Source organism: Trichomonas vaginalis, chromosome V (assembly GCF_026262505.1).
Source record: "Trichomonas vaginalis G3 chromosome V, whole genome shotgun sequence".
NCBI lineage: Eukaryota > Parabasalia > Trichomonadida > Trichomonadidae > Trichomonas > Trichomonas vaginalis.
Window position 1 is genome coordinate 23,970,598 of NC_067207.1, and position 23,265 is coordinate 23,993,862.

At 32.9% G+C, this 23,265-nt stretch overlaps 9 protein-coding genes and 1 pseudogene across 10 annotated transcripts, besides 4 other annotated features; 6 read left to right on the forward strand and 4 right to left on the reverse strand.

Annotated features, from left to right (window-relative positions):
• Nucleotides 1-79: 79 nt before the first annotated feature.
• TVAGG3_0392460 lies at nucleotides 80-1,181 on the reverse strand (annotated as a pseudogene). The gene has a single exon. A coding segment is annotated over exon 1 (1,102 nt).
• A 191-nt stretch (nucleotides 1,182-1,372) lies between these two features.
• Nucleotides 1,373-5,178, forward strand: TVAGG3_0392470 (Rtr1/RPAP2 family; the record flags this gene model as incomplete). Its single annotated transcript, XM_051232396.1, has 1 exon — nucleotides 1,742-2,491. The coding sequence occupies one exon, from the start codon at nucleotides 1,742-1,744 to the stop codon at nucleotides 2,489-2,491; it is 750 nt and encodes a 249-aa protein (XP_051102126.1).
• Nucleotides 5,179-6,196: 1,018 nt separating this feature from the next.
• On the reverse strand, nucleotides 6,197-8,246 carry TVAGG3_0392480 (ATP binding; the record flags this gene model as incomplete). Its single annotated transcript, XM_001584204.1, has 1 exon — nucleotides 6,222-8,180. The coding sequence occupies one exon, from the start codon at nucleotides 8,178-8,180 to the stop codon at nucleotides 6,222-6,224; it is 1,959 nt and encodes a 652-aa protein (XP_001584254.1).
• Nucleotides 8,247-9,963: 1,717 nt separating this feature from the next.
• Nucleotides 9,964-10,899: a mobile genetic element.
• Nucleotides 10,900-10,919: 20 nt separating this feature from the next.
• Nucleotides 10,920-11,010: a mobile genetic element.
• A 987-nt stretch (nucleotides 11,011-11,997) lies between these two features.
• Nucleotides 11,998-13,397, forward strand: TVAGG3_0392510 (uncharacterized protein; the record flags this gene model as incomplete). The annotated part of the gene is made up of 1 exon (XM_001584203.2): nucleotides 11,998-13,344. The coding sequence occupies one exon, from the start codon at nucleotides 11,998-12,000 to the stop codon at nucleotides 13,342-13,344; it is 1,347 nt and encodes a 448-aa protein (XP_001584253.1).
• A 172-nt stretch (nucleotides 13,398-13,569) lies between these two features.
• On the reverse strand, nucleotides 13,570-14,685 carry TVAGG3_0392520 (ribonuclease inhibitor domain-containing protein; the record flags this gene model as incomplete). The annotated part of the gene is made up of 1 exon (XM_001584202.1): nucleotides 13,713-14,465. One exon carries the CDS (start codon nucleotides 14,463-14,465, stop codon nucleotides 13,713-13,715), a length of 753 nt encoding a protein of 250 aa, XP_001584252.1.
• A 534-nt stretch (nucleotides 14,686-15,219) lies between these two features.
• TVAGG3_0392530 (amino acid transmembrane transporter protein) lies at nucleotides 15,220-16,591 on the forward strand (the record flags this gene model as incomplete). The annotated part of the gene is made up of 1 exon (XM_001584201.1): nucleotides 15,233-16,564. One exon carries the CDS (start codon nucleotides 15,233-15,235, stop codon nucleotides 16,562-16,564), a length of 1,332 nt encoding a protein of 443 aa, XP_001584251.1.
• Nucleotides 16,592-17,232: 641 nt separating this feature from the next.
• On the forward strand, nucleotides 17,233-18,192 carry TVAGG3_0392540 (uncharacterized protein; the record flags this gene model as incomplete). The annotated part of the gene is made up of 1 exon (XM_001584200.1): nucleotides 17,233-18,192. The coding sequence occupies one exon, from the start codon at nucleotides 17,233-17,235 to the stop codon at nucleotides 18,190-18,192; it is 960 nt and encodes a 319-aa protein (XP_001584250.1).
• A 263-nt stretch (nucleotides 18,193-18,455) lies between these two features.
• TVAGG3_0392550 (uncharacterized protein) lies at nucleotides 18,456-18,785 on the forward strand (the record flags this gene model as incomplete). The annotated part of the gene is made up of 1 exon (XM_001584199.1): nucleotides 18,456-18,785. The coding sequence occupies one exon, from the start codon at nucleotides 18,456-18,458 to the stop codon at nucleotides 18,783-18,785; it is 330 nt and encodes a 109-aa protein (XP_001584249.1).
• A 256-nt stretch (nucleotides 18,786-19,041) lies between these two features.
• TVAGG3_0392560 (acetylation-dependent protein binding) lies at nucleotides 19,042-19,807 on the reverse strand (the record flags this gene model as incomplete). Its single annotated transcript, XM_001584198.1, has 1 exon — nucleotides 19,092-19,745. One exon carries the CDS (start codon nucleotides 19,743-19,745, stop codon nucleotides 19,092-19,094), a length of 654 nt encoding a protein of 217 aa, XP_001584248.1.
• Nucleotides 19,808-20,345: 538 nt separating this feature from the next.
• Nucleotides 20,346-22,898, forward strand: TVAGG3_0392570 (Meckel-Gruber Syndrome (MKS)-like protein family; the record flags this gene model as incomplete). The annotated part of the gene is made up of 1 exon (XM_001584197.1): nucleotides 20,346-22,898. The coding sequence occupies one exon, from the start codon at nucleotides 20,346-20,348 to the stop codon at nucleotides 22,896-22,898; it is 2,553 nt and encodes an 850-aa protein (XP_001584247.1).
• Nucleotides 22,899-23,041: 143 nt separating this feature from the next.
• Nucleotides 23,042-23,073: a mobile genetic element.
• Nucleotides 23,074-23,186: 113 nt separating this feature from the next.
• Nucleotides 23,187-23,217: a mobile genetic element.
• Between the last annotated feature and the right edge of the window lie 48 nt (nucleotides 23,218-23,265).

The window sequence follows — 23,265 nt, forward strand, 5'->3', positions numbered from 1 at the left end:
TGCACCGTGTGAAATGAGAACTTCGGCAATTTTTGAATAGTTTTCATTTGCTGCATGATGAAGTGCTGTTTCTTCATCTTCATCTTTTTTCATTGATATTTGCACCATGTGAAATGAGAACTTCAGTTGTTTCTTTACTTTTATATTCTGTTGCAAGATGAAGAGTGGTTTTTCCATATTTATCTTTTTCATTAATATTTGCACCATGTGAAATGAGAACTTCAGCTGTTTCTTTACTATTATATTCTGTTGCAATATGAAGAGCGGTTTTTCTATTTTTATCTTTTTCATTAATATTTGCACCATGCAAAATGAGATGTTCGACTATTTCTTTACTATTACTCATTACTGCATAATGAAGTGCGGTTCTTCCATATTTATCTTTTTCATTAATATTTGCATCATGCGAAATGAGAACTTCAGCTGTTTCTTTACTATTATTTTCTGCTGCTTTATGAAGAGCAGTTTGTCCATATTTATTTTTTTCATTGATATTTGCATCATGTGAAATAAGAAATTCAACTGTTTCTTTACTATTATTTTCTGCTGCTTTATGAAGAGCAGTTTGTCCATATTTATTTTTTTCATTGATATTTGCATCATGTGAAATAAGAAATTCAACTGTTTCTTTACTATTATGTCGTGCTGCAATATGGAGAGCGGTTTTTCCATATTCTTTTCCATTGATATTTGCACCATGTGAAAGGAAGTATTCCAAAAGGGATGGAATATTAAAAATCAGTGAATAAAAAACGCAGTTGTTAAAATCATTAGTTTGATCGAAATAAACTAAAAATGCTTCAAGATTATTATATTTTGCACAAATAATCTAAAACAATCTTGATATTGTACTCATTCATCAAGAATGTAACAAAATCAATATTGTGTGAAATAATTGCATATTCCATGCATTTATAATCTGGTTTTTGATATTTCAAACATTCACTCATTATCTCTGCATTTCCTCCTAAAAATGAAAATCTGAGACATGCTTCAGTTATTTCTGACTTAAATTTTGTTCTTAATAACTTGAAACAATCCACAGCTCCATGATAACAACATAATTCAAGTAATGAATATCCCCAGGATGAACTTGGATATAAATTGCTTTGAAGTCTTTGATATTTACTAAATTCATCTATTTCTGTGAATGAAATGAATCTTTCTAAGTCATTATACATAATAGCTCTGTATATTGTATTCTCTGTATGAATATCGAGATTTTTCAAATTATATTTTTTGAAGTCATCAGATTTGTATAATTCAATTTTATATTCTTTATAAAACATGAATCTTGAAAGTACCCACAACATTTTTAACCTCAGTTGACATGAATCCATCAAATATGAGTTTGGCGAGAAATAAATATGACTTTGCATAGCGATTATTATACGGAATGATATTTAAAATGTCTTTTATCATGCTTTTGGGGGAATATTTATTTGTATCAATCAATTCTGTTTTGATAATTTTGTAAATAGAGTTTAAATCTTCTTCTTTTTCCGTTTTCAGCAGTTACAACACAATATATGAATCAATGTAGTATTTATAAATACTACGCAGTTCGCTGTATTTGTTTGGATGAACGTCTTGTTCGGACATTAGTAATTTTTAAAAAGAAAAATTTGTCTTAGTATTATTTTGACGAGTTTTGGAACTCCTTAATGCAGTTGAGTAAGGAAACAATTAAATGTAACTTTGGAGAAAAAGTGCAAAATTTTGTCACTTTTTTCTAAAATCCATGGATAATTTGCAATTTGCTGTTGATTTCTGTGAACCAATTGTCAGAGACGAGATATTTAATGATCCTCGACTTCAAGATCAACAGATTTTCAAAGAATTAATGATCGAAAGAAACTGCTCAGATTTATGTGGTTGGCCAAAGTGTGATCATCATATTAAATTAACAGAAGCTGTTCCAAAGGATCCAGTATTCTGCAGTACAGCATGTCGCAACAAATTCTTCAAGCATTTCGCTACAGAAGAGGAAGAAGATGGAGATCCAGTTCCTGCACCAATTCCTCTTGGCCCTATTGTCGAAAAGTTTACAGATATGAGGCCACCGAAGAAGCTTACGAAGTTCTCTTCTGATGAAATTGAAGGAAAATACGTCCGTGTTGGACCTTACAGAGATTTACTTAATGAAATCGAAACATGGGTTGGTGGACTACCTGTAACACCAGATCGCGGCATGAATGACAAACAAGAACGATTATTTGAACTTGTTAATTCAACTTTACAATCTATCGATACAGGACTCAAGAAAACGAATGCAGTCATATACTTCTTCGTTAATTTACGCGTTAATGACTTAGCAATGCTTTTAGACGCAGATCAAAATTTCAAAGACGCATTTTCTTTCGCAATGTTTGAAACAATGACTGGCCAAGATATGTCGCATAATATAGAAAAGATTGACTTCAGTTATAATACTTACAAAGATATTTTAACAATTTTAGACGTTATTCCGCCTCAGCCCGAGAAATATTAAAGAATAATACTGTTTTAATTCATTGTCTACCAGTTTATATACATATAGAGTATAAAAATTATAAATTTCAATTAATTTATTTATATCAAACATTTTTTATTAAAATTGTGAAATAGTAAAGGGAAGAAACATTCATTTTATACTATATTTTTAAATTTTTTGGAATGAATGAATAAAAAGAAGAAATTAATATAATTTTGAGCATAAACGTTATTTCCTTCTTCATTTTCGTTGTTATTTGAAGCGGAATATCCACACTTGTATTTGGAAGAATCGACGAAATCTGATTTCGAAATATTTGTTTTCAAATGAAATATTTGTGTTCCTAAATACTGGAGAATCTCTCATTGATGTATTGCTATCTGTTGTTGAATTTTCAAAAATAATTGTGCAATCTTGTGCATCAAAAATCGTAGAAATCGCATTTTCGCGAATACAACAATAACTCATGAAAGTATTAGAATGCATAGAATGGATCAGAGAACTTGTATAAAGACCTTTATTTCTGATATAATTACATGCAGTAACTTTGAATATTGATGATTTATATGAATCAGATGATGATTGCTGATTAAAATAAGAGAATGTTTGATTGTTTTCAATGACATTGACACATGTTAGGTAGGAATCAGAGGTAATTGCTCCTGCAAGGTAACCTCCGTTATTGAATGAGAAGTCGAAACCGGGGATTATGTCTTCTAATGTCTGATTCACTTCTTCTTGCAATGTAAGCATGTGTTTGAGCTTTTTAGCGGAATTCATTATTAATTCAACTAACTCTTAGACAAAACTCAATTGGAAGAATACTGCATGAACTTATGTAATAAATGGTTCATTGATAACAATTTTTGATGTTATATTTCTATAATATTAGATGATGTCTGAAAAATTCTTAACATGTTCAAATGAGCTGCATAAAACTTATGAAATCACTTACGAAACAGAAACTAGTTTAAATATGAATTTATATTCTACTACTATATCATTTAATAGTCATCAATAAAAAGAAAAATCGAATATGATTTTGAACATAATCGTTACTTTCTTTATTTTTTCCTTCTTTGATTTCATCGTTTTTTGGACTGGAATTATTGAATGTAGATAATATCAAATAAGGGCAATCGTTTTCAAACGAAATAAATGTATTCTTAAATATTGGTGAATTACTTGTATATGTAGTGTTATCTGTTGTTGAATTTTCAAATGTTATTGTGCATTCATATACATTAAAAATGTAATTCATATTGTTTTCACGAATACAACAATAACTCGTGAAAGCATTAGAATACTAAAAAGTAATCAGATAACCACTTGGACTTTTATTTCTTATATAATTACATGAAGTAACTTTAAATATTAATGATCTATATGATAAAGATGTTTCATGGAAATTAAGTCCACTAGATGTTTGATTGTTTTCAATGACATTGACACAAGTTATGTATGAATCAGAGGTAATTGATGTTGTTCTATAACCTCCATTATGTTTTTTGACTCTATTTTGTGTAATATTGCATTCATTCATGATTATAAAGCCATTAACCATGAAAGTTGTAAGCAAGCAGTCTTGTTCTGAACTGCCGCAGTTGGAAACTAAAGTTTCATTAGCATGATTTTTGTAATTTGGTATTTCTGAAACTTGTATGGAAAACGAAGGTCCTCTTTCTGAATTTGTTGATTTAATGAATGAATTTTTTGTTTGAACAAATTCACCTTTGTCGTAAAAGTAGAGAGAACCTCCTTCTTGTGCCCCGGAGGAACAAGATTCGAATTTATTTGTTGTCGCATATGTTTTAGCGTCATTACTTGATGTTGAAATTCGAACAGTACCGTTTGGACTTAATTCAAGAAAAAAACAACTTGAAACAAAGTAGTTTAAGTTGTTCGATCTTGAAAATTCAGTGCTGCTGTTATAATGCTGTTCGTCATAGCTTGATCCTGGGAATGCAAATTCCCAGGAGATATTGACTTCACTACGGCCAAATTGATTCTATCGTTTTAAAGACAAAAAATGATTTTTGGGTATTATTAGGGTCATATGTACTAATGTTTTGTTGTCACAATATCCCCTTATTTTTCGTGGTGTAAGCATGTTGTTTTTTCCCCATTGGGGACGACTGAAAAGTGACAAGATAAGTTCGAGATGTCAGAGATTTTTAGTAAACTGTCAAAAAATAATCAAAAGATACGGACACTCCCTTCTAACCAAAATTTTGGCCTTAAACTCCAGCTGCAGGCTATACATATTATGCATATGTAGAATACATAGTTTGGAGAAAATCGGCAAATACAATCTAGAGTTATATCATCATCCAGAATTATCGAGAAAAATCTCTTAAATACCACGATAGTACAATCCAGTACAAGTAGCATATCAGTGCTATATCATAAAACGAATTATATATCAATATAATGCCGTATATTTGATTCAATTTACAATATTGGTATAAAATTGAAGCTTACTTTATCATGCACTTAGTACTAACAAGTTCAAGGATCTCATATGTCTACTACAATTTTAACATTGCATGTTGAAACTTGTAATATGAAAATAAATAGACTAAAAATTTGTTTTATACTCTTTTCATCGACGTGTTTTACTGATTTAGCTCATATTTGTGAACTTCGATTTTTTTAGTGTCTTGCTTTTACTACTTTTGGTTATTGTGAACAATATGAATCTAAAGTTATCCGTTTCTTACAATCTATTGCATTAAATAAAAATTAAATTATTTATCCTTTGTCAAAACATCTTTAAACATATAGCTTTTAGAATTGATTAGACACAAAAAACTAGTACATATACTCATTTCAGTATATATGTTTGTGTAAATGAAATCAATCTGTAGTATTGTCTATAGTTTATCAATACCGATATAATAAGTTGTGGTTGAAATATATTACATAGATAAGTGATATGGGATACTAAATCTTGAGAAACTCAATTCAGGATTTAAAGATTAATAATGAATAACTCATACACAACAATTATAGATAGAGGAAAGCCATTAACAATCATCAAAATTATGAAATACAAGAATAATATCCTGATATATTGATTGGAAATATTTATTTTAGAGATCATCAAATTATTATATATTCTTTTTCAAGAAAAGCATATAAGGAGTATAAACATAAATCATATAGTACTATAATCACAATGTTAAAGAGAGAATCTTCAAGGATACTGATTTGACACTTTACAAATATTTTTTGACACTTTACGTGTCCCCCAGACTTCCAAATTTATTTGGTCGGATCCCCAGTTGTCCCCAAAACGACATCCTTACGTGGTGATAGGTATATTTCCATTCAGTGTAAATATGATATATCATTATCATCTACAGGAGAGAGGAGAAAAAATTTATAAATGGGACGACCTTTAAATTGAATGTTCAATTTAAAGCAAGTGTTCAATTTTTTGTTCAATTTAAAGCAATGAACGAGAAAAACTTTGAGCTTTGGGCTAATGAAGGTGATTACAATGTAGATAGATAAGCAAACGTATATGTTGTCATTTCTATGAGTTTGGTAGGTTTATATAAAAAATGAGTGCAAGATCACATTATTAGGAAAAATGAGAGATGCTGTGAAAATCATAGATTTGTTCTAAGTTAATTTAACTTAATTTTGAAACAAGTAGGAGAACAAATTGATAAACAAACTGTGTATATTGTAAAGAAGTTAAAAATATTGAAATAATAATAAAAAAATAACATTTTATTTGAGTTTATAAATCTTTTGGTGGAACAACTAAGGATTTCTTAGAGTCTTCGTATTGACGACGAAGACGTTCTAATGCAAGTCGAACATCATCGGTTGAAATCTCACTGTCACCATTCTCAGCTCGTTTCATGATTTCTTCGGATTTGGACATGACTTTGCCAAGTTCGTGTTCGACACTTTCGGGTAATTCATAACCTTGTTCTTCGAAATCAACTAAAACTGCATTAGAAACTTCGTCAATAAGATGCTTAAGTTTTTGGATTTCGTTGGGCATCTCGCGGGCATCTTCTGCCTTCTTGATGATGTCACCACATGCTTGCTCTAAATCACGCTTCATGTGTTTCAGTTCTTGTTCGTCACTAACAACTTCGTTTTGCATGCGATGTTGAACAGATGCAACAGCACGCATAGCTTTGTTGCGTTCAACGGCGGTGGATACTTTGTAGATGTATGCGTCTTTGGTGAGTTTATCTCGAACTTCAATGACATATGATTCTAGTTCGTGAATACGTGCGTTCCGTTCGGATTCTTCTTTCTCTTTCTTCTCGAATGCCGTAAGAAGTGATTCGGTGCGGAATCGTTTCTGACGGTGTAAGCCACTGTGTGTGAGTTTCTTACAACCACTAAGTTGAAGAATACCGTTAACAAGTTCGGCTGAACCATCTTTCTGTAAATCGGCGGAAAGAATGAACTGGTTGATGCCGATAGGAAGATCTTTCTCTTTGTAGAAGTATGAGAACTTGTTTTCACCAATGTTCTTCTTAGCAATATTATATAGTTTGCACGCTTTGAAAATAACTGGTTTCTCAAGATATGTCCGTTTCATGTTCGCAATGTAATATGATGAACCGGTAACTGATGCTTCTTCTGGATTCATTGTACGATGGATTGGAACACTGAAGTTCAATGTTTCGTTGATAGCATCAATATAAAGAGGAATACGTGATGCACCACCAACAAGTTCAACACGATTGATATCAGAACTAGATGAAAGTAATGATGATGTAATAGATTGTGTGATTGCTCGCTTGAATCGTTGAATGTCTTTCTTTCCTGATTCTCGAACTTCTTCGCGTGTGACTTTGAATGAGAAGTCGAAACCGGGGATGATGTCTTCTAATGTCTGATTCACTTCCTCTTGCAATGTAAGCATGTGTTTGAGCTTTTTAGCGGAATTCATTATTAATTCAACGGTTTTGTACGTTATTTCGGCATTTGGATTCTTCTTCGTGAGTTCTTTACGAATAAGACGACCAATGGCAACATCTATGGCCTGACCACCGACACCATCAACCCAACCGTATCCGAGTTCGTTAACTATGGTAGCATTCTTGTCGACTGTGAACTCATCAATCCAGACTTGAGTTTGGGAGGCACCAATGTCGACAAACATGATGACTTGGGGCTTATCTGCAAAGATTTTGCTCCTTTCGACGGCGAAAAGATGAGAAACGGCTGTAGGAGTATCGAGAAGCATTGGCTTATGTGTTGCGAGCTTTCCTGAACGAATCATTGCAATTCTCTGATGATGAGTGTAAAATTTTGGAACAACAACAGTGAGAGAGTCAACTGTGAGGTTAACTTTTGTGCGCTTGCAATCTTCAATCGCTTTGCCGAGAAGTTCTGCAGCGAAAAACTCTGGTGGCTGTAAAACTTCGAGATAATTATCTTCATCTTGATCGAGAGGGAGTGTGATATTACGAACTTTGAAATAACCAGTGATTTTCTTTGTGAAATTCTTGCCTAGAAGTTGTGGAATGTATCTAGTACAGTTTTTCGGATATCTTAAAAGATGATTTAGATTTCCAATTGAGCGATCATATTGATCAACGTATATGTCTGTTAGGATTAGTGGAGCGTCTGGTGTATTTGGCATTAAAGATGCAATTGCAGGTGTAAATTTTCTGCCATCTGCTGTATGAACGAGCTGAGGACCGCTACGTGTTAATTGTGAGGCACGCATGTTCTCGGATCCCAAATCAACAGATAGTGCTACTGAATTAGAAATCGAAAAAAGAAAGAAAGAAATCATTTTGAATGTCACTTTTTTGAGATATTTGGTTGCGTTGTTCATTCCAAGCGAATAGTAATGAAATAAAAACAATATACTAATGTGTTCTGATTTCAATAACATAGTGATAGTCTGTTGCCTCGTAACTAATAATTCTTATCATATTTGAAGATATCTGAACTAATTAGATCATAAATTTGAATAACATTGATCTAAAGATATTAGAATCACAATTTCCTGCCTTTTTAAATCAATATTGCCCACAAACAAGCATTTTCAAACATCTTTTTCATTTGATTCGCATCAATATGTGTCTTGTATTATGTTATGATATAACATACATTCAATAAATGCTATTACTTGCTAATCATGAGATAAATGAAGATATTTATCTCAAACTCATAATATATATTCAATTGAGATCTTTTTTAAACGCAAAGGAGCTTTTTTGTACTCTTGTGCTTACTATCTAAGCTTGTAAAATTTCACTCATTCTGGAATAATCAAATTATTATATATCTCTGATGCTTTAAAGAACATTATATGTTCGTGAACCCAACATTTCTGTTAAAATAATCAAGCTCATCAATATAACGTACGCACACAACGAAATTATTACGAAATCAAAAATCAATTTGGTCATATACTTAGGTTCCAAGCTAAATGAAACTTTTAGCTGCTTGTAATAAGGGTTTCGTTTTGCTAAAATTGTCACTTTTATAGCATATTTGTTTTTGGATGTTTTGCGAAACCAAAAAAAAAACTATGATATACAATGTGTGTGTAAAGAAAATACTTTATTTACTAGTTAAAAAATCATTTGGTATTGATCAAGTTATTTTTTCTGGATAAGATATTATATGGATAATTGGATAGAAAATACAATTATATAATCTTGTACCTGGTTTAATTAAGCTAATTGTCATCAGAAACTTGTAATTTTTATGAATTTCAGATTTTCTTTTCATTACTGCTTTTCTTAATAGGTCAAGTTCTTATTTACGTTATAAAGTATGATATTTACAAATATCAAGTTATCATGTTTTTTGAGAAATTATGAGAAACAAACAAAAATGAAAAAGATAGGAATAGCAATGAATAGTGATGTGGGTATAGAAAATGTAAGAGATATGAATGCAAAGCAATCAGTATTTAGGATATTGACCATAGATTTCGAAAAAAAATGCTGCATATTGAGCGAAAACTATGATTATATTATAAGGCTGTCATTTAAAGCATAATGAAACTATTCCCTTTTCATTTTAATCGAATAAGATAGTAAAGATTTTTGAATTAGCTAGAAACTGATGAGATGTTTTCACAAATCAGATTTTTAATCTCTATAATGCATAATTCACTCAATATCTCAATTTTGATATTGCGAGATATTTTTGCTATCGGTTTCGCAATTTTGACACAATAGCAAGAGGGTTCTATTGTTGCATGCTAAGTTCGGTCAAAATGTAAACCTCTCAATTTTATCGTCGGGGGAAGTAACTCAATTCCTTCAAAATTATTCTTTAAATATTGAATTTAAAGTTATTTAATTTGGATTATAAATAAATAGGCTAATACAATATTTAAAAATGAGAAAAAATAACTTTTCAAAGAACTTTTCATAATCTCAAAGAAAATTTTTTATTCAATAATTATATAAATTAATTAACATTCATAATGAAATTGGATTTTTTTATAAAAAATTGGTCCTACTTAACTTTTTGAGAGAATTTGGCTTTCTCGTAAACGAAAAAGGGATTTGACGGAGTCAAATCCCGCTCACAAAAAGTGGACTTTACATGTCAAATTTATATGCATGTAATGTCCACTTTTATGAGTTTTAGGAAGGAATTGGAAGCCATGAGTTACTGACATTGCATCAGTATCTCATAGCCTCCAATTCCTTCAAAAAATGGGAGAAACTTTGTCCGAATAGTTTAACTATCGGACAAAGTTTCTCCCATTTTAAGAAGGAATTGGAGGGTAAGAGATATACCATATGAATGTATATCTCTTACCCTCCAATTCCTTCTAGAAAGTGTCCAAACTTTGGGTTAATTGCAAAGTATTAACCCAAAGTTTGGACACTTTCAAGTGGAGATGGAAGGCTTTGGGGTATATATTAATACAATATACCTCAAAGCCTTCCATCTCCACTACAAATGTGAGAAACTTTGTCCGAATAGTTTAACATTCGGACAAAGTTTCTCCCATCTTTCAATGTAATTGCTACCTGTGAGGTACTGACTTGAAGTCAGTGCTTCACAGGTAGCAATATCCAAAAATTTAAAAACATTTTATCAGTTCGTTAGAGAACTAGAGCCTCCTAGGTACTGAACCAGAATCAGTGCCTAGGGACTCTAGTGATCTATATAAATCTGAGAAACTTTGAGGAAATTGTTCGACATTTCCTCAAAGTTTCTCAGCAATTTAGCGAGGAATGTTCGTTATCGTGTAGATATTTATAATATATACATGATAACAAACATTCCCCGCTAAAAGATGTAAAATCTTATAAGAAATAATTGCAAAAGAATAACAAATTGCAACAAATTTTATATGAAACTGAACCTTATGAGGTAGTGATTCAAGATCACCGCCTCATAAGATTCAGTTTCAATCTCAAGTATCTCAAAAGTAAGGCTCTATTTTTTGCCATGTAAAGTGTCACTTTTTCTGTCCAAATGATAAGTTATTCAGAGAAAGTTTCCCAGCTATCAAGAGGGAATTGTTCCTTATGAGGTATATAGTTATAATGTATACCTCATAAGGAACAATTCCCTCATTAAAATCGTAGATATTTTTTACTTATTACTCATGCTTTCAAAATCACAATCCTCTGAAAAGTTATTTTTTATTAAGAATTTAGAATTTTGATAAATACCTTTTTTAAATTTGATATAATACTTATATATTTTCAAAAAGACATTTTGAAAAGATATCTCAAAAGTTCTCTGAAAACCTATTTTTGATTAATTTTGAGAAATATCCGTATTAAATTAATCAATAAATTCATTCAACACTACTTTAATTTTTAAATTCAAAAAATTATATGTGCTTCTTAAAATGTCTCACAAAAATTTTATTATAAAATTATATACAATATTAAAAATTCCACAACATTTTTTACTTTACATAATCGTACTTCCTCGACGATTAATTTCCCCTCAATTCCTATCGTTGACCGAACTTAGCATGCAACACTATAAGCATTATTATCAACGTAGAATCTGAATATCATATCAGAAAATGTCGCAAATCTGACATTTACCCGACCAAATAGCAAAAATAATTGAATACTTTTTGCAAAAACTTTAAAAATCGATAAAAATATGAAATATAGATATTAAAGAGACTTTTTATATAATATTCATAAAGATTTTCCAAAAATATGATACCGCAAAATTAAAAAAGTGACGTCTTGAGTGGAGTCAAAGGTCGAAATTGCTAGCTAAATGTTTTTTTAGCGAAATTGCGTATTGTACGTTTTTTTCGCAAAACGAAACCCTTACTTGTAAATTCATTGTACATCAAAATGTCCAGAAATACCAGTGTTATTATTATCAAGGTTTTGTATCTTGTAATTGAGGGGAAAACGATTATCAGGTTCAAAAATTGAGTGATTTTTCAGACCATAGAACGACCATGTCCTAGACTTTTTTATGCTACACAATATGCTATTACTATATATCAAATAAAAACTACAATTTATTTAAATTGCCGAGCCAATAATTAATAACTGCTTTTTTGGCGGTTTTGACCTACATTTCTCATGTTGTCTCAGGACGAGAATGAGAGCAATGTTGCAGTAGAGTCCGAGCAGGATATCCGTCAGTTCAACTCCCCATTCCTTCTCGATCACATCTCCTTGGTTTTCACCATCTTCTTCTTCGGATGTTTGATCGCTTTCCTTCTCTTCCGCTCCAACAACACAGCTGAGCGCCGTACATTCTACGCATGCAACCAATCATACCACTACTATTCTCTTCACCTTGACCTCCGTATTGACCAGTTCACAGAACTTCACCGTAATGTTAAGATCTGGATTGCCGGTGAGCGTTCCACAAAGGGCGACACACTCAACACACGTCCACTTAACTACACAATCGATACAACAGGCATCAGGAGGAAAGCTACAGTTTCATTCTACAGAACACCAATCCAGCAGGCTTCCTTCAACTTCGGCAACGGTGCTGTCTCAGACAAGATTTTCATGACAAACGTTCTCCTTAACTCCTCCTACGATACAGTCAACGTCCACTTCATCCTTAACTCAGATTTCCAGAACTTCCTTGGTATGCACGTCTACTGGCAGTTCTGCACAGCTCCAAAGCCAACATACATCACATTCCTCCAGGTCCTTCTCCCAGCTACAACCCTTTACCTCACAATCCACTTCTTATTCCACTTCACCTCCATGACAGAGCAGTTCACACAGATCAACATCGCCATCCTTGGTGTTGTCTCCGTTCTCGCTGCTCTCCCATACACACTTATCTTTGGATCGAAGTTCAACTCTTATCCACAGTTCTTCTTCTCATCCGTCATGGTTTCCTACTTCCGCTACATCGTTGCCTCCCAGATCCAGCTCGAAGCAGAAGGCACACAGTCTCCAAACATGAAGGTCAACTCTCCACTCATCATCTTCTTCGTCATCTACTCATTCATCGAGTTAGCTGTTACATTCTCTGGGGGCCGCAATGCTTCTATATTCCAGCTCCTTATGACATGCGCCAACTTCTCATACTTCGGTATCTCCATCGCTCTCACAATCTGGGCATTCCTTAAGTCCGATACAGGCTACTCCCGCCGTCTCATCTTCATGTGCGTCCTCGAGGCTCTCACATTCCTCCTCTTATTCCGCGACCAGGACTACCACTCCGTTTCCCAGGCCATCGCTACACCACTCCAGCGCACACTCACATTCGGTGCCTCCCACATCTTCATGATTTCTTATCTTCTCATCCTCCTCCAGATCTGCTCTGATGTTGGCTATGCTGAAATCACTGCTCACAACAACGATCAGTCATCTCTCCTTGCTAGAGACAAGATGGGTGTCGATCTCAACCTTGAACCAGAGCTCGAGGAAGAAGAAGATATCGAAGAAAAGAAGAATTAAGATATTAACTATAAATATGTCAAATTTGATTTTGTAACAACAATAATTATCTTTTTCTCATTATAAATATTTGATTTTTATATAAAATTGTCCAAATTTTTTTATCAAAAAATCTTTAGTCAACTTCCTAAAACTTAACAAAATCTTATCCAAACAAACTGATTCTCAATAGGATTTTTCTTTAAATCTGATTCATATTTATAAAATTTCAAATTTTATGTCTCGGAAAGAACTTCACTTCTTAGTATTAATATTCTTTTTGTAATTAGTATTTTTGAAATTAACCATTCTTTTCATTGTTTTGAGAATAAATATATAATATTTCAGATAAAAAGACAACAAATTTAATCAATAACAACATAAAAAGATTATATTCTATCTGCTTGTTGCTCTATTGCGAGCATAGCATCGCACATAAGAGAAACGGCTCTAACGATATCATTTCTTTCATCAGGACCGCTTTGAATAGCAAAACCAAGTGGTCGTAACAAGTTAGAAAGTTTCTGCTTAACAGAAACTTCTTCAAATGAAAAATCATTTTCAAAATCAAAACTTGGTTGTTTTGGTGATTCTTCAGGCAATACGCCCTTAGTAACGAAGTCTGACGCTTTTGCATTAATGCCAAACTGGTCTGCTAGATACTGAAAATCGTGAATACTTGGTGGAGGATATTGAACAATCCAGCCACTTTCAATCAAAAACTGTGCAACTGGTGGATATGCTTCTGCTAAAGCACACTCCTTCTTAGAAACAGGAACTCCATTAATTCTTGAAAGTCTTGGTCCAATACAAAGTAAAGCTGCTAATCTACAATTTTCTGTTTTAGCGAGTGGTGTGTTATTAAAAGATATCTTCGACAAGCGAGGTTGTGATGATAAACCTGCAAATGTTGCAAGTCTGGAGTTATCTGCATTAATTTCTGTCATTTGTGGTTGTGGTTGAAGTGTATGGAGTGAAGTAACAGCAGAATTTTCAAGATCTAAAACTTTTAAAGATTTTTGCGTTCCAAGTGGTCTGAAATCTGTAAATTCGACGTTTTTCCAGTTCAGCAAACCTGTCATTGCAAGTTCTCTACGTCTTATTGTTAACGCTTGCTGAATAGAAGAAGCACTTGATTTCATTCTTTTTTTACGATTAACGGACGATTTATATTCCTTGAAACTGGGTATTGGAGAATGTTTCTAGTATACATTATACGAGAAAAGTGAATCAGCATCAAGCGTCTCTTATGTGTCAATATGTAGTATTTATTCTTTCAATTGATTCGATATTTTTGTTTTAGATTGAGGTTTGTGAATTTAACTTCCTATTTGAAATACTTTCCTTTTCCAAATACTTGTGATATTCAAGATCGTTCTTTAATAAATGCATTAATTAATTATCTTAACCTATTGAAACACTTTCATGTATAATCATTGCATCCATTGCAACTTTTACATTATATGTGGTCTCTCTGTATAAGAATTCATTTGAATTGTTTTTAATGATAAATTTGTAAATGCAATATTAGAGCGTTGCGGAAATGATCCTTTCATTAATGGACCTGCTTCGATTTTGTCTTCCATTCCCCTTATTACGAAGCTATTTCGGATATCTTCCAAAAAAAACATGCAAAATTCGTCAATAACTCAATATTTTGCAATTTCACGTGCAAAACAGAGGTCACGTGATTACAAGAAGTATTTCGGAGTTGTATTGGTAAAATTATTCATATGGCATTTTTTATTTTTTCGATTTTTTTCTAAATTGAGAGAGATAAAGCTGATCATAAAAAATTTCACTTTTTAAATATTTATTTCTACGTGGTTTGGCGAGATAATGATATGAAGTTTGGAGAACAATAGCAGTTTTACTCAGCGACGATATCAATCGTCACTTTTGTCGAAGCATGGATTCATCATACACTCCAATTCCAGGAGATGAGAAGCCTTTCGAAGAAAATGTATCAATCCGTCTTTCTAGTGCACCAGTAGATCTCTCCATTTCAGAGTTTTCAGAGGCCTCAGCCGCTGTAAAATATGAATCACCATTTTCAGCCGTCATGAACTTACTCAACTCACTTGTAGGTGCTGAAATCCTCAGTATTTCTCACTCAATGAGATACTGCGGACTTTACGTCTCCGTTGGTCTTATGACATTGACAGCCATTCTTTCTTATGTTGCCACAATTTTGACAGTTAAACTCCAGCACAAGACAAAAGCTGAGTCCCTCCACGATTTGGCTGTTCACATTCTCGGATCTAAGGGTTCATTTGCTCTTTCAATTCTTACACTTCTCTTCACCTACTCATGCTGCGTCGCCTACTTGATTATTGGTGGCAACAACATTGCATCATGGTTCGTACTTCTCAAGCATCCAGAATGGAACTCTGGATGGCGTAGATATTTTGTCATCTTAATTTATGCTATCATTCTTCCAGTTGCCCTTACAATTTCAAAGAAGATGACATTCCTTTCAATGTTTTCTACCTTCTCCATCTTCTGTTTGGGTTGCTACGCTGTTGTCGTTGTTATGAAAACATTATCATACCTTCCATCGCATGGCTTCAGCAAAGCAGCTAAAGCTTATGACCTTAACCTTGGTTTCTTCAACGCTTTGGCCATTTATTCCCTTATGTTCGCTTTACCCGCAATTATTCTTCCAATTCTCAAGCCAACAAAGCCAGATACAAGACACAGATTCAGAATCATCGGTTCTGCTTTCGGTTCATGCTATTTGTTCGTTCTTATCCCAGGCGTTCTCGGATATCTCAGATTTGGCAATGACATCAGCGATATCATCCTTGAATCCTTCGACGTTAAAGATCCAATCATTCAGGCTGTCCGTATTGCTTTCTTCATCGTTGTTACAGCATCTTATCCAGTTATCGCCCTTTCCATCACAGCTGACCTTTCTGCTCTCATCTTCCACGTTAACAACCCCAACAACCTTTCTACAAAGCAGCGCGTAATCGTTCTTATTTGCGCAAATGTTCCTCCAGTTATTATTGCCTGCGTTTGTCCAAATATTTCACCAGTTCTTGCAATTGGTGGATCTCTCGGTGGCTGCCTTACAAACTTCTTCTTCCCTGCCATTCTTTGGCTCAAGGATTCTTCACAGAAACTTACTCACTGGTCAAACATCCTTTGCGCATGTTTCGCTATCTTTGGTTTAGGTTCTGCTTGCATTGCAACATATAGAGCTGTCGTTGTTGCAATTAACCCTCACGCTAGTGAATAAAATAAAGATATGTTCTTTAAATTGTAATTTTTCATCGTTTTTATGACATGGCAAAAGATTCATTACTAAGATTGATGTTGTTTATTTGATTAATAATGAATTTTTTTCAAATAATATTTCGATAATTCAAAGAATCAAATAAATACCTATGTAACCAGTCTGATATATCAATATCTTTATGTTATGTGATTGAATGATGATTGTATTGGCTTATCAACAGAAGATTTAATTTGAAATTGCGTTTATATCAAATAGAATACGTTGTAAATGGTTTATTTAGTTCTGACTTCGTAATATTTCATCACATGAATTTTCCAAGAAAATCAAGAACGCATAATTTCAAGTTCAATTATGTTGCAATGATAATCACATATCTTCAAATAAAATATTTTTGGAATTTTTTTAATTTAAAATATATATTTCTCATGATATTGAAGATTTATTAATATTTCAAATATGCGTAATTAATAAAATTTATGTATAATTTTATAATTCTCTGTTTAATTTCATTAATAGAGAATTTTTAATTTTTTTGATATAAAATTATCTCATCTCTTTCATAAATACAAATTGGATAATCTCAAAAAATTCCTAAATAATATAGCTATTAAGAATAAACACATATTCTCGCATGATAATCCAAACTTTCGAATTATTAAACGGCTATAATGCAAGAAAACATCTCTCAGTGCCTTGAATTAGCCGAAAAAATTGTTGGAGTTTTAGATGGTGGCGAGGTTTACAAGAAATACAATCGAATCAAACAAAAGATTTTCAATAATTCTCACCAAAGTTTAGAACTTGATCCTCATTTGAAGAAAATTGCATTAGAAAACAGAGATTTGCAACGCCAAAGAGATGAACTAAGAGAATCATTACAAAATTCAAATACATTAGATAATTATATCATTAACGGACTTATGAAAATTCAATCTAAAGTTGTTCCGAATTCGGCCATAATAGATCCAGACTCAATTGAAGATGCAATTGCAAGTCTTCAAAAGGCAATTGAATCCAAATTAGAAGCAAATTCTAGTATTCGCGAACAATATACTAGAAGTAATACACAATTACGCGAAAAAATATCATCATTAACATCATCTACAAATGAACAGTTAGATAGAATCAAGAATAGACATATTGAACAAGATCATAAATATCGTTTAAAGGCTCAAGAAGTTGATCAACAACTTGCTGAATTAAATGCCGAAATCGAAAAGACACAATCACAGCTTACAGAGTTAGAAGATGAAAATAATCAAATATCTTCAGAACTTCATACTATTGATTCAAAATCATCCTCACTGAAGAGACAGCTTTCTGAGGCAGAGAAAAGAAATAGCATTGCACTTAGCCGTTATAATGACCTACAAAATACTGCTAAACTCCTCTCAACCGAGCTAGAAACAAAAATTGGTGAAATTAAAATGATTCATGCTCAACAGAGATTTAACACTATTGATATAGAAGAGTCGGATATTGATGAGCTTGAAGCAATTGAAGCAGAATATGAACAACTTCAGAAGGAGCATAAGCGTCTCTCTGATGAGATTAAAAAGCAGCGTTTAACACTTGCAGGACTGGATAATAATGAAGTTACTAAACTAACAACAATTAGTAAGATATAGTCATTGTTTGAATGTAAAGTTTTCTGTTTATATTATTACGTTTTCATTTTTTTTATAATTTCTATGGATATTCAATATGAAAACAAATATGCATGCGTAAAGGATCCTATGTTTGAAATGATGCCGGCATCATGAGTTTGAAATCTCAGAATGGAAAAAGTAACTTAATTTCAAACTTTAATAAGCCGAATATTATAAAGTTTGCTGTTGGATATCAATTAGATTCTTTTAACTATATCGGCCAAAGTCATTTTTCAGATTGAATGAGTGAAGGAGATATCGTTGTTGTTGAGGATGCAGAAATCAATGTTCTCGGAGTTATTCCAGCACAGTTAAAAGAATTTTCCAATATATCTATCGAATCAATAACACCAAATGAAATTTATTTGAAATTAGATGAAGACAGAATCAAAGGAAAAATACAAGATACGGTCGGAACTGTAATGTTTTTTGCTCATGATGATAATGAACAAGAAGCAAGAGTTGTTGGATGTGCAGAAAAGCAAGTTCAATTCGAACATTACTTTACAATCCCTCGCGAAGAACTCAAAAAGCCATTTATTCCATCAGATGCCTTAATCAAACCAAATTAACCAAAATATTTGAAGTTATCTGAATATAACTAACTACGACAAATTACTACAAGTACATTTACAAATAATATCTATTTTGGCATGTCTAAGTTCAAATAGATTCATCCATTAAGTTATATCTTGTTATTGGGAAAATAAAATATTATGTTTCTTTGTTTCATTAATTAATACAATGAATTTACTTAACTTATTCTTGTAGTGCATACATTAATATAAAAAATGATTAAAAAAACATTGACTGTCAATATTGAACAAACAAATAAGAAAACATTTATCAATTATAAAAAATAAATAGTTCTATGGCCTCTATTTAGGGAATGTAGCTCCGAGATTCCAATAAACCTCATCAGTAAGTTTATCAGCGCTGTAGTTAATAATTCCGTTGTGTTCTGAGTTCTTAGGTATCTTAAAGTACTCCATGATGTGTGTAACTCTAAGGATATCATCTGGAGAAGAAAAGTTATTTATTCTTTCCAATAATTTGGATTTATCGCTATCCTGCATGTTTAACTGATCATGAGTATATTTATTATCCTTTGGAAGAATTTCTTTGATTGCTTTTGGTGGATTTTTGAATAATTTTTGTAATTTATCAATTTGTGAGAGCATTTCAGTAGACATTAGTGACATTGTTAATGGTGGAAGTTCTTTCATGTATTTCTCGAATATTGCTTGGCATTGATTTGCATAATCTACGAGATCTTCGAATTGATCATTAAATTTTCTACAGTTAGTGAAAATCTGTTTAACATCATCTCTCCACTTTTCGAAAGAAAGATATTGGCCTTTTTCAAGTCTACCGAGGATACTAGAAATATCTTGTGGATTTTTAATTGATTGATAATAACCAGGGGTTGCAGGATCGACAGGGTCGCGAAATAGAGCAAATGCCGGATTTTCATACATCTTTCTGGTTACTTTGAGCGCTTGTTCGATCTTTATTTTCTCAATTCCAGACATTTGAAAAGGTGACATCCACAAAAGTGACAAACAATTTGCAAATCATGAAAAAATCATAAAATCATAATATTTATTTAATATACAGAACAATTAATTGAATACACAACACGCAATAACTAATTATGATTTTTATCCATATATAACGGGTTTTGCGGCTTTTTTTGCAAACGGCGATTTAGCCCATATTTGAAGGATTTTAGAACACGCTTCCGACCAGCAGATTTTAAGAATTTATGTAGAATTTATGAAATTTTTATTCTTATTACCATTAATGAGGGGAATGTAATTTATAGCTGGTAAATAAGAATCTTTGCCAATATGAAATTCTCCATGACTGTCTTGTCAATATCTTAATATTTTGAGTGATTACTAAGCAATATATAGGTGTACACAAAATACATATAGACTAAAGATTAGATATGAGTAATCAAATCAATATCATATGAATCATTTTTCAATATTTTATACCAAATAATGAATTTTGAGCAATTTAAATCTAATTTTTGAAATAAACATATCAAATATAGTACAAATCAATCCGAAAATCAAGATATAAATCCGTTTGTATTCAAGATTTCAAACGGTTTTTATTCAAATTAGATGTTTTTGATTTATACAGCGTTTGCTACTGCTGTTGGTAATATGCCAATATTATCAACAACATGTGGCGAAGGTAAAATTTATGATCCTTTCAATTATAGCTGCGAAGATTGCCCTTCTGGCTCATCATATAATTCAACTACACAAACATGCGAATATTCCAGTTGTGAAGACGGATATGATCGTTATGAATCTGCCTGCATCAAAACAGACACATATGAACGCATATATACAACAATTGCGAACCAAGAAACTGATTTATTGACATTTACTAATCCAAAAACAACAGACACATCAACAACAGTTCTAAATCTCCAATACTCAGATGAAACATTCAAAAAAATACTCTATTATGGTGTAATTGCAAAATCATCGCCATATGATGTCAAAGCTAAAGAATTTTTCGCCAATCTTTGTACAGCTAACCATTTCAAGCCAGATTCCGCTGTTTGCAATCTTTTTAGATTTGGATGCAATGAAACTGGCGATTCTCAGTATGGCTACGAATACTGGCGTAAAGGTGTTCCGTTTTTGTATTACAATGGAACACAGAGTGAAATTGTCGACGAAGACATCTTTAAGAGCACTTATCCTCCAAAACGCGATATTTCCATTCAACTTGCTAGATATTCACCAGATGGCGATTTCCTTGGGTTCAAAGAGCTTACTATCGACTTTGAACGCTGCAGTATTAAGAATTCTAACGCACAAATTTGGAGATCTTTTGGATCTAATCTTTACAACGATTGCTACATCAATTTATACGAAGAACTCAACAAAACATCACAAGAATTCTACGAGCCATTCATTGTTGATAACACAGTTGATGGAGAACAAGTTATTCGCCCATTACCTGCTTTAGACTTGAATTACGCTTCAACAACATCACAATCATTGAACAGACAAGACGAAAGATACCACGTTCTTACACGCCGTTTCTTCCTTGCTGAGAATTATACATCAAATGATTACATTCAGTACTTAACAAACTTCACACTCGTATTCGAGACACGTATGAGAAACAAGACATATATGTACGTTCCATATGTCGCTGTTGATTACATTCAAGTCTTGAAATCGTCTCTCAAAGAAAGATCTCCTTCATTTAAGCCATTAACCGAAGAAATCTATCAGCCACATTACGAATTTAATGTCGAATATACAATGGATCTTTCAGATTTCTGGAATGGCGTTCTTGCAACGATTATTGTATTTTTATTCTTACTTGTCGTGGCATTAGTTTGGAGATTGATCACTTTCTGCAAACGCCATAACGCAGAGGGCCTTTCTTCATATATAATGCTTGGTTCTTTCGCTTATATCTTAGATTACATATCAAATTGGTTCTTTGTTTGCTTCTTCCTTATTTCCACGTACTACTGGTTCTTCTACAAGCTCCAATACAGCACTTTCTACTCCTTCCCGTACTCCAAAGAGTTTCCATATCTCATTCCTTTCGTTTGGACAGCATTTGTGGTCAAATTCTTTGCTGTACTACTCAGATTATGGCAGATTACCACAACAGACCTCTTCTTCATCGATTGGGAAACACCTCATTCAGATGATAAAACTGTTTCTTCATGGAGAAGGATCACTGTTGCCAAGGAATGGCTCAGGGTTACTCTTGTCCACTCATACAGTATTCCTTTCACATTAATTACCATTGTTTTCATACAAAATGGTTTTAATGTTGATTTAATTTCCCAAGCAATACCAGATACGTTGCTTAAAGACGTTGGCTTCTCACCTATGGTACTCAGAGTTGGCTGGTTGACCTTCCTTTGGGTCATACTAGGCTTCGTTCAGTGGATTTGGTGCGAATTCTTTTATTGGCATTTCGGATCAGATCCATTCCTCAACGTTGTCGATTTATGTTCAACCTCCAACATCTCCACAATGGTTATCGAGTCCCCGCAACACGGATACTACGTCCACGGCCGTTGTGTCCATGCTCATGCTGATGAGTCGATGTTCAGACTGACAACGAACCTCGCGAAGGAAGCTTTGGGAGTTGCTTCAGGTCGTGGCTTGACACCTGAAGACAAAAGCCAAGTTTACGAGGTTTTCTATGAAAAATCTTTCCGATTAAAGTTCATAGAGGTTTTCTACTCAGTTATGAACAACACAGGCTCTAAGCTATTCAAGGTAAATGCATCTGAGATACCACACGCATGCATTGACGCGTTTTCGGAATTGAATAAGTTATTCACGAGGTTTTTCGACATGTCACAGTCAGAACATCGTGCAGAAGTACAACTAGAAGTACCTATAACACAGTACGTCTTCGGTTTGTCTCCGAAGATCGAGGACAGATCAATTCTTTCTAAAGATGACGACAGAGAGTTCAGAAAGACAATGATTCACGGAGCACAGTGGTCTCTGTACATTCTCGCAATCATTCTGTTCGTAGGAGTTGACATGCACACTCACAACTCCATGATCGCTGCATTTGTTGTTTTTATTGTTGATTTTCTTATCACTTTCGTTTTCAAGATGAGAGCACGCGCTAAAATCGCTAAGAATGCACTCATCGACACTGATTATTTGATGTAATTTAATAAAAAAATAAGTTTAAATTTTTTCAAATTATGTTGCATATTAAAGAGGAGTATTTCCATTTTTGAATTTTGTATATTCCGAAGATCGATAAATCAAATTATATATTTGAACGAGTATTTTTCTTCTATCATTTTCTTTTAAGGGTGCACTTACCAATTTCGCACATGCTATCATAACATCAACATATCTTTATGTAGTGATTTATAATAACTTTTTCCCGAGGGAAAATATTACCTTTTTATCATAGCATATTGGGGTATAAAGCTCTGGTGTCAAAAAAATTGAGAGAATGTCAGAAAGTGGTAAGCGCACCCATAAAATTCCGAATTATCTGAATTAGGACAATTCAGTAAAAGTGACA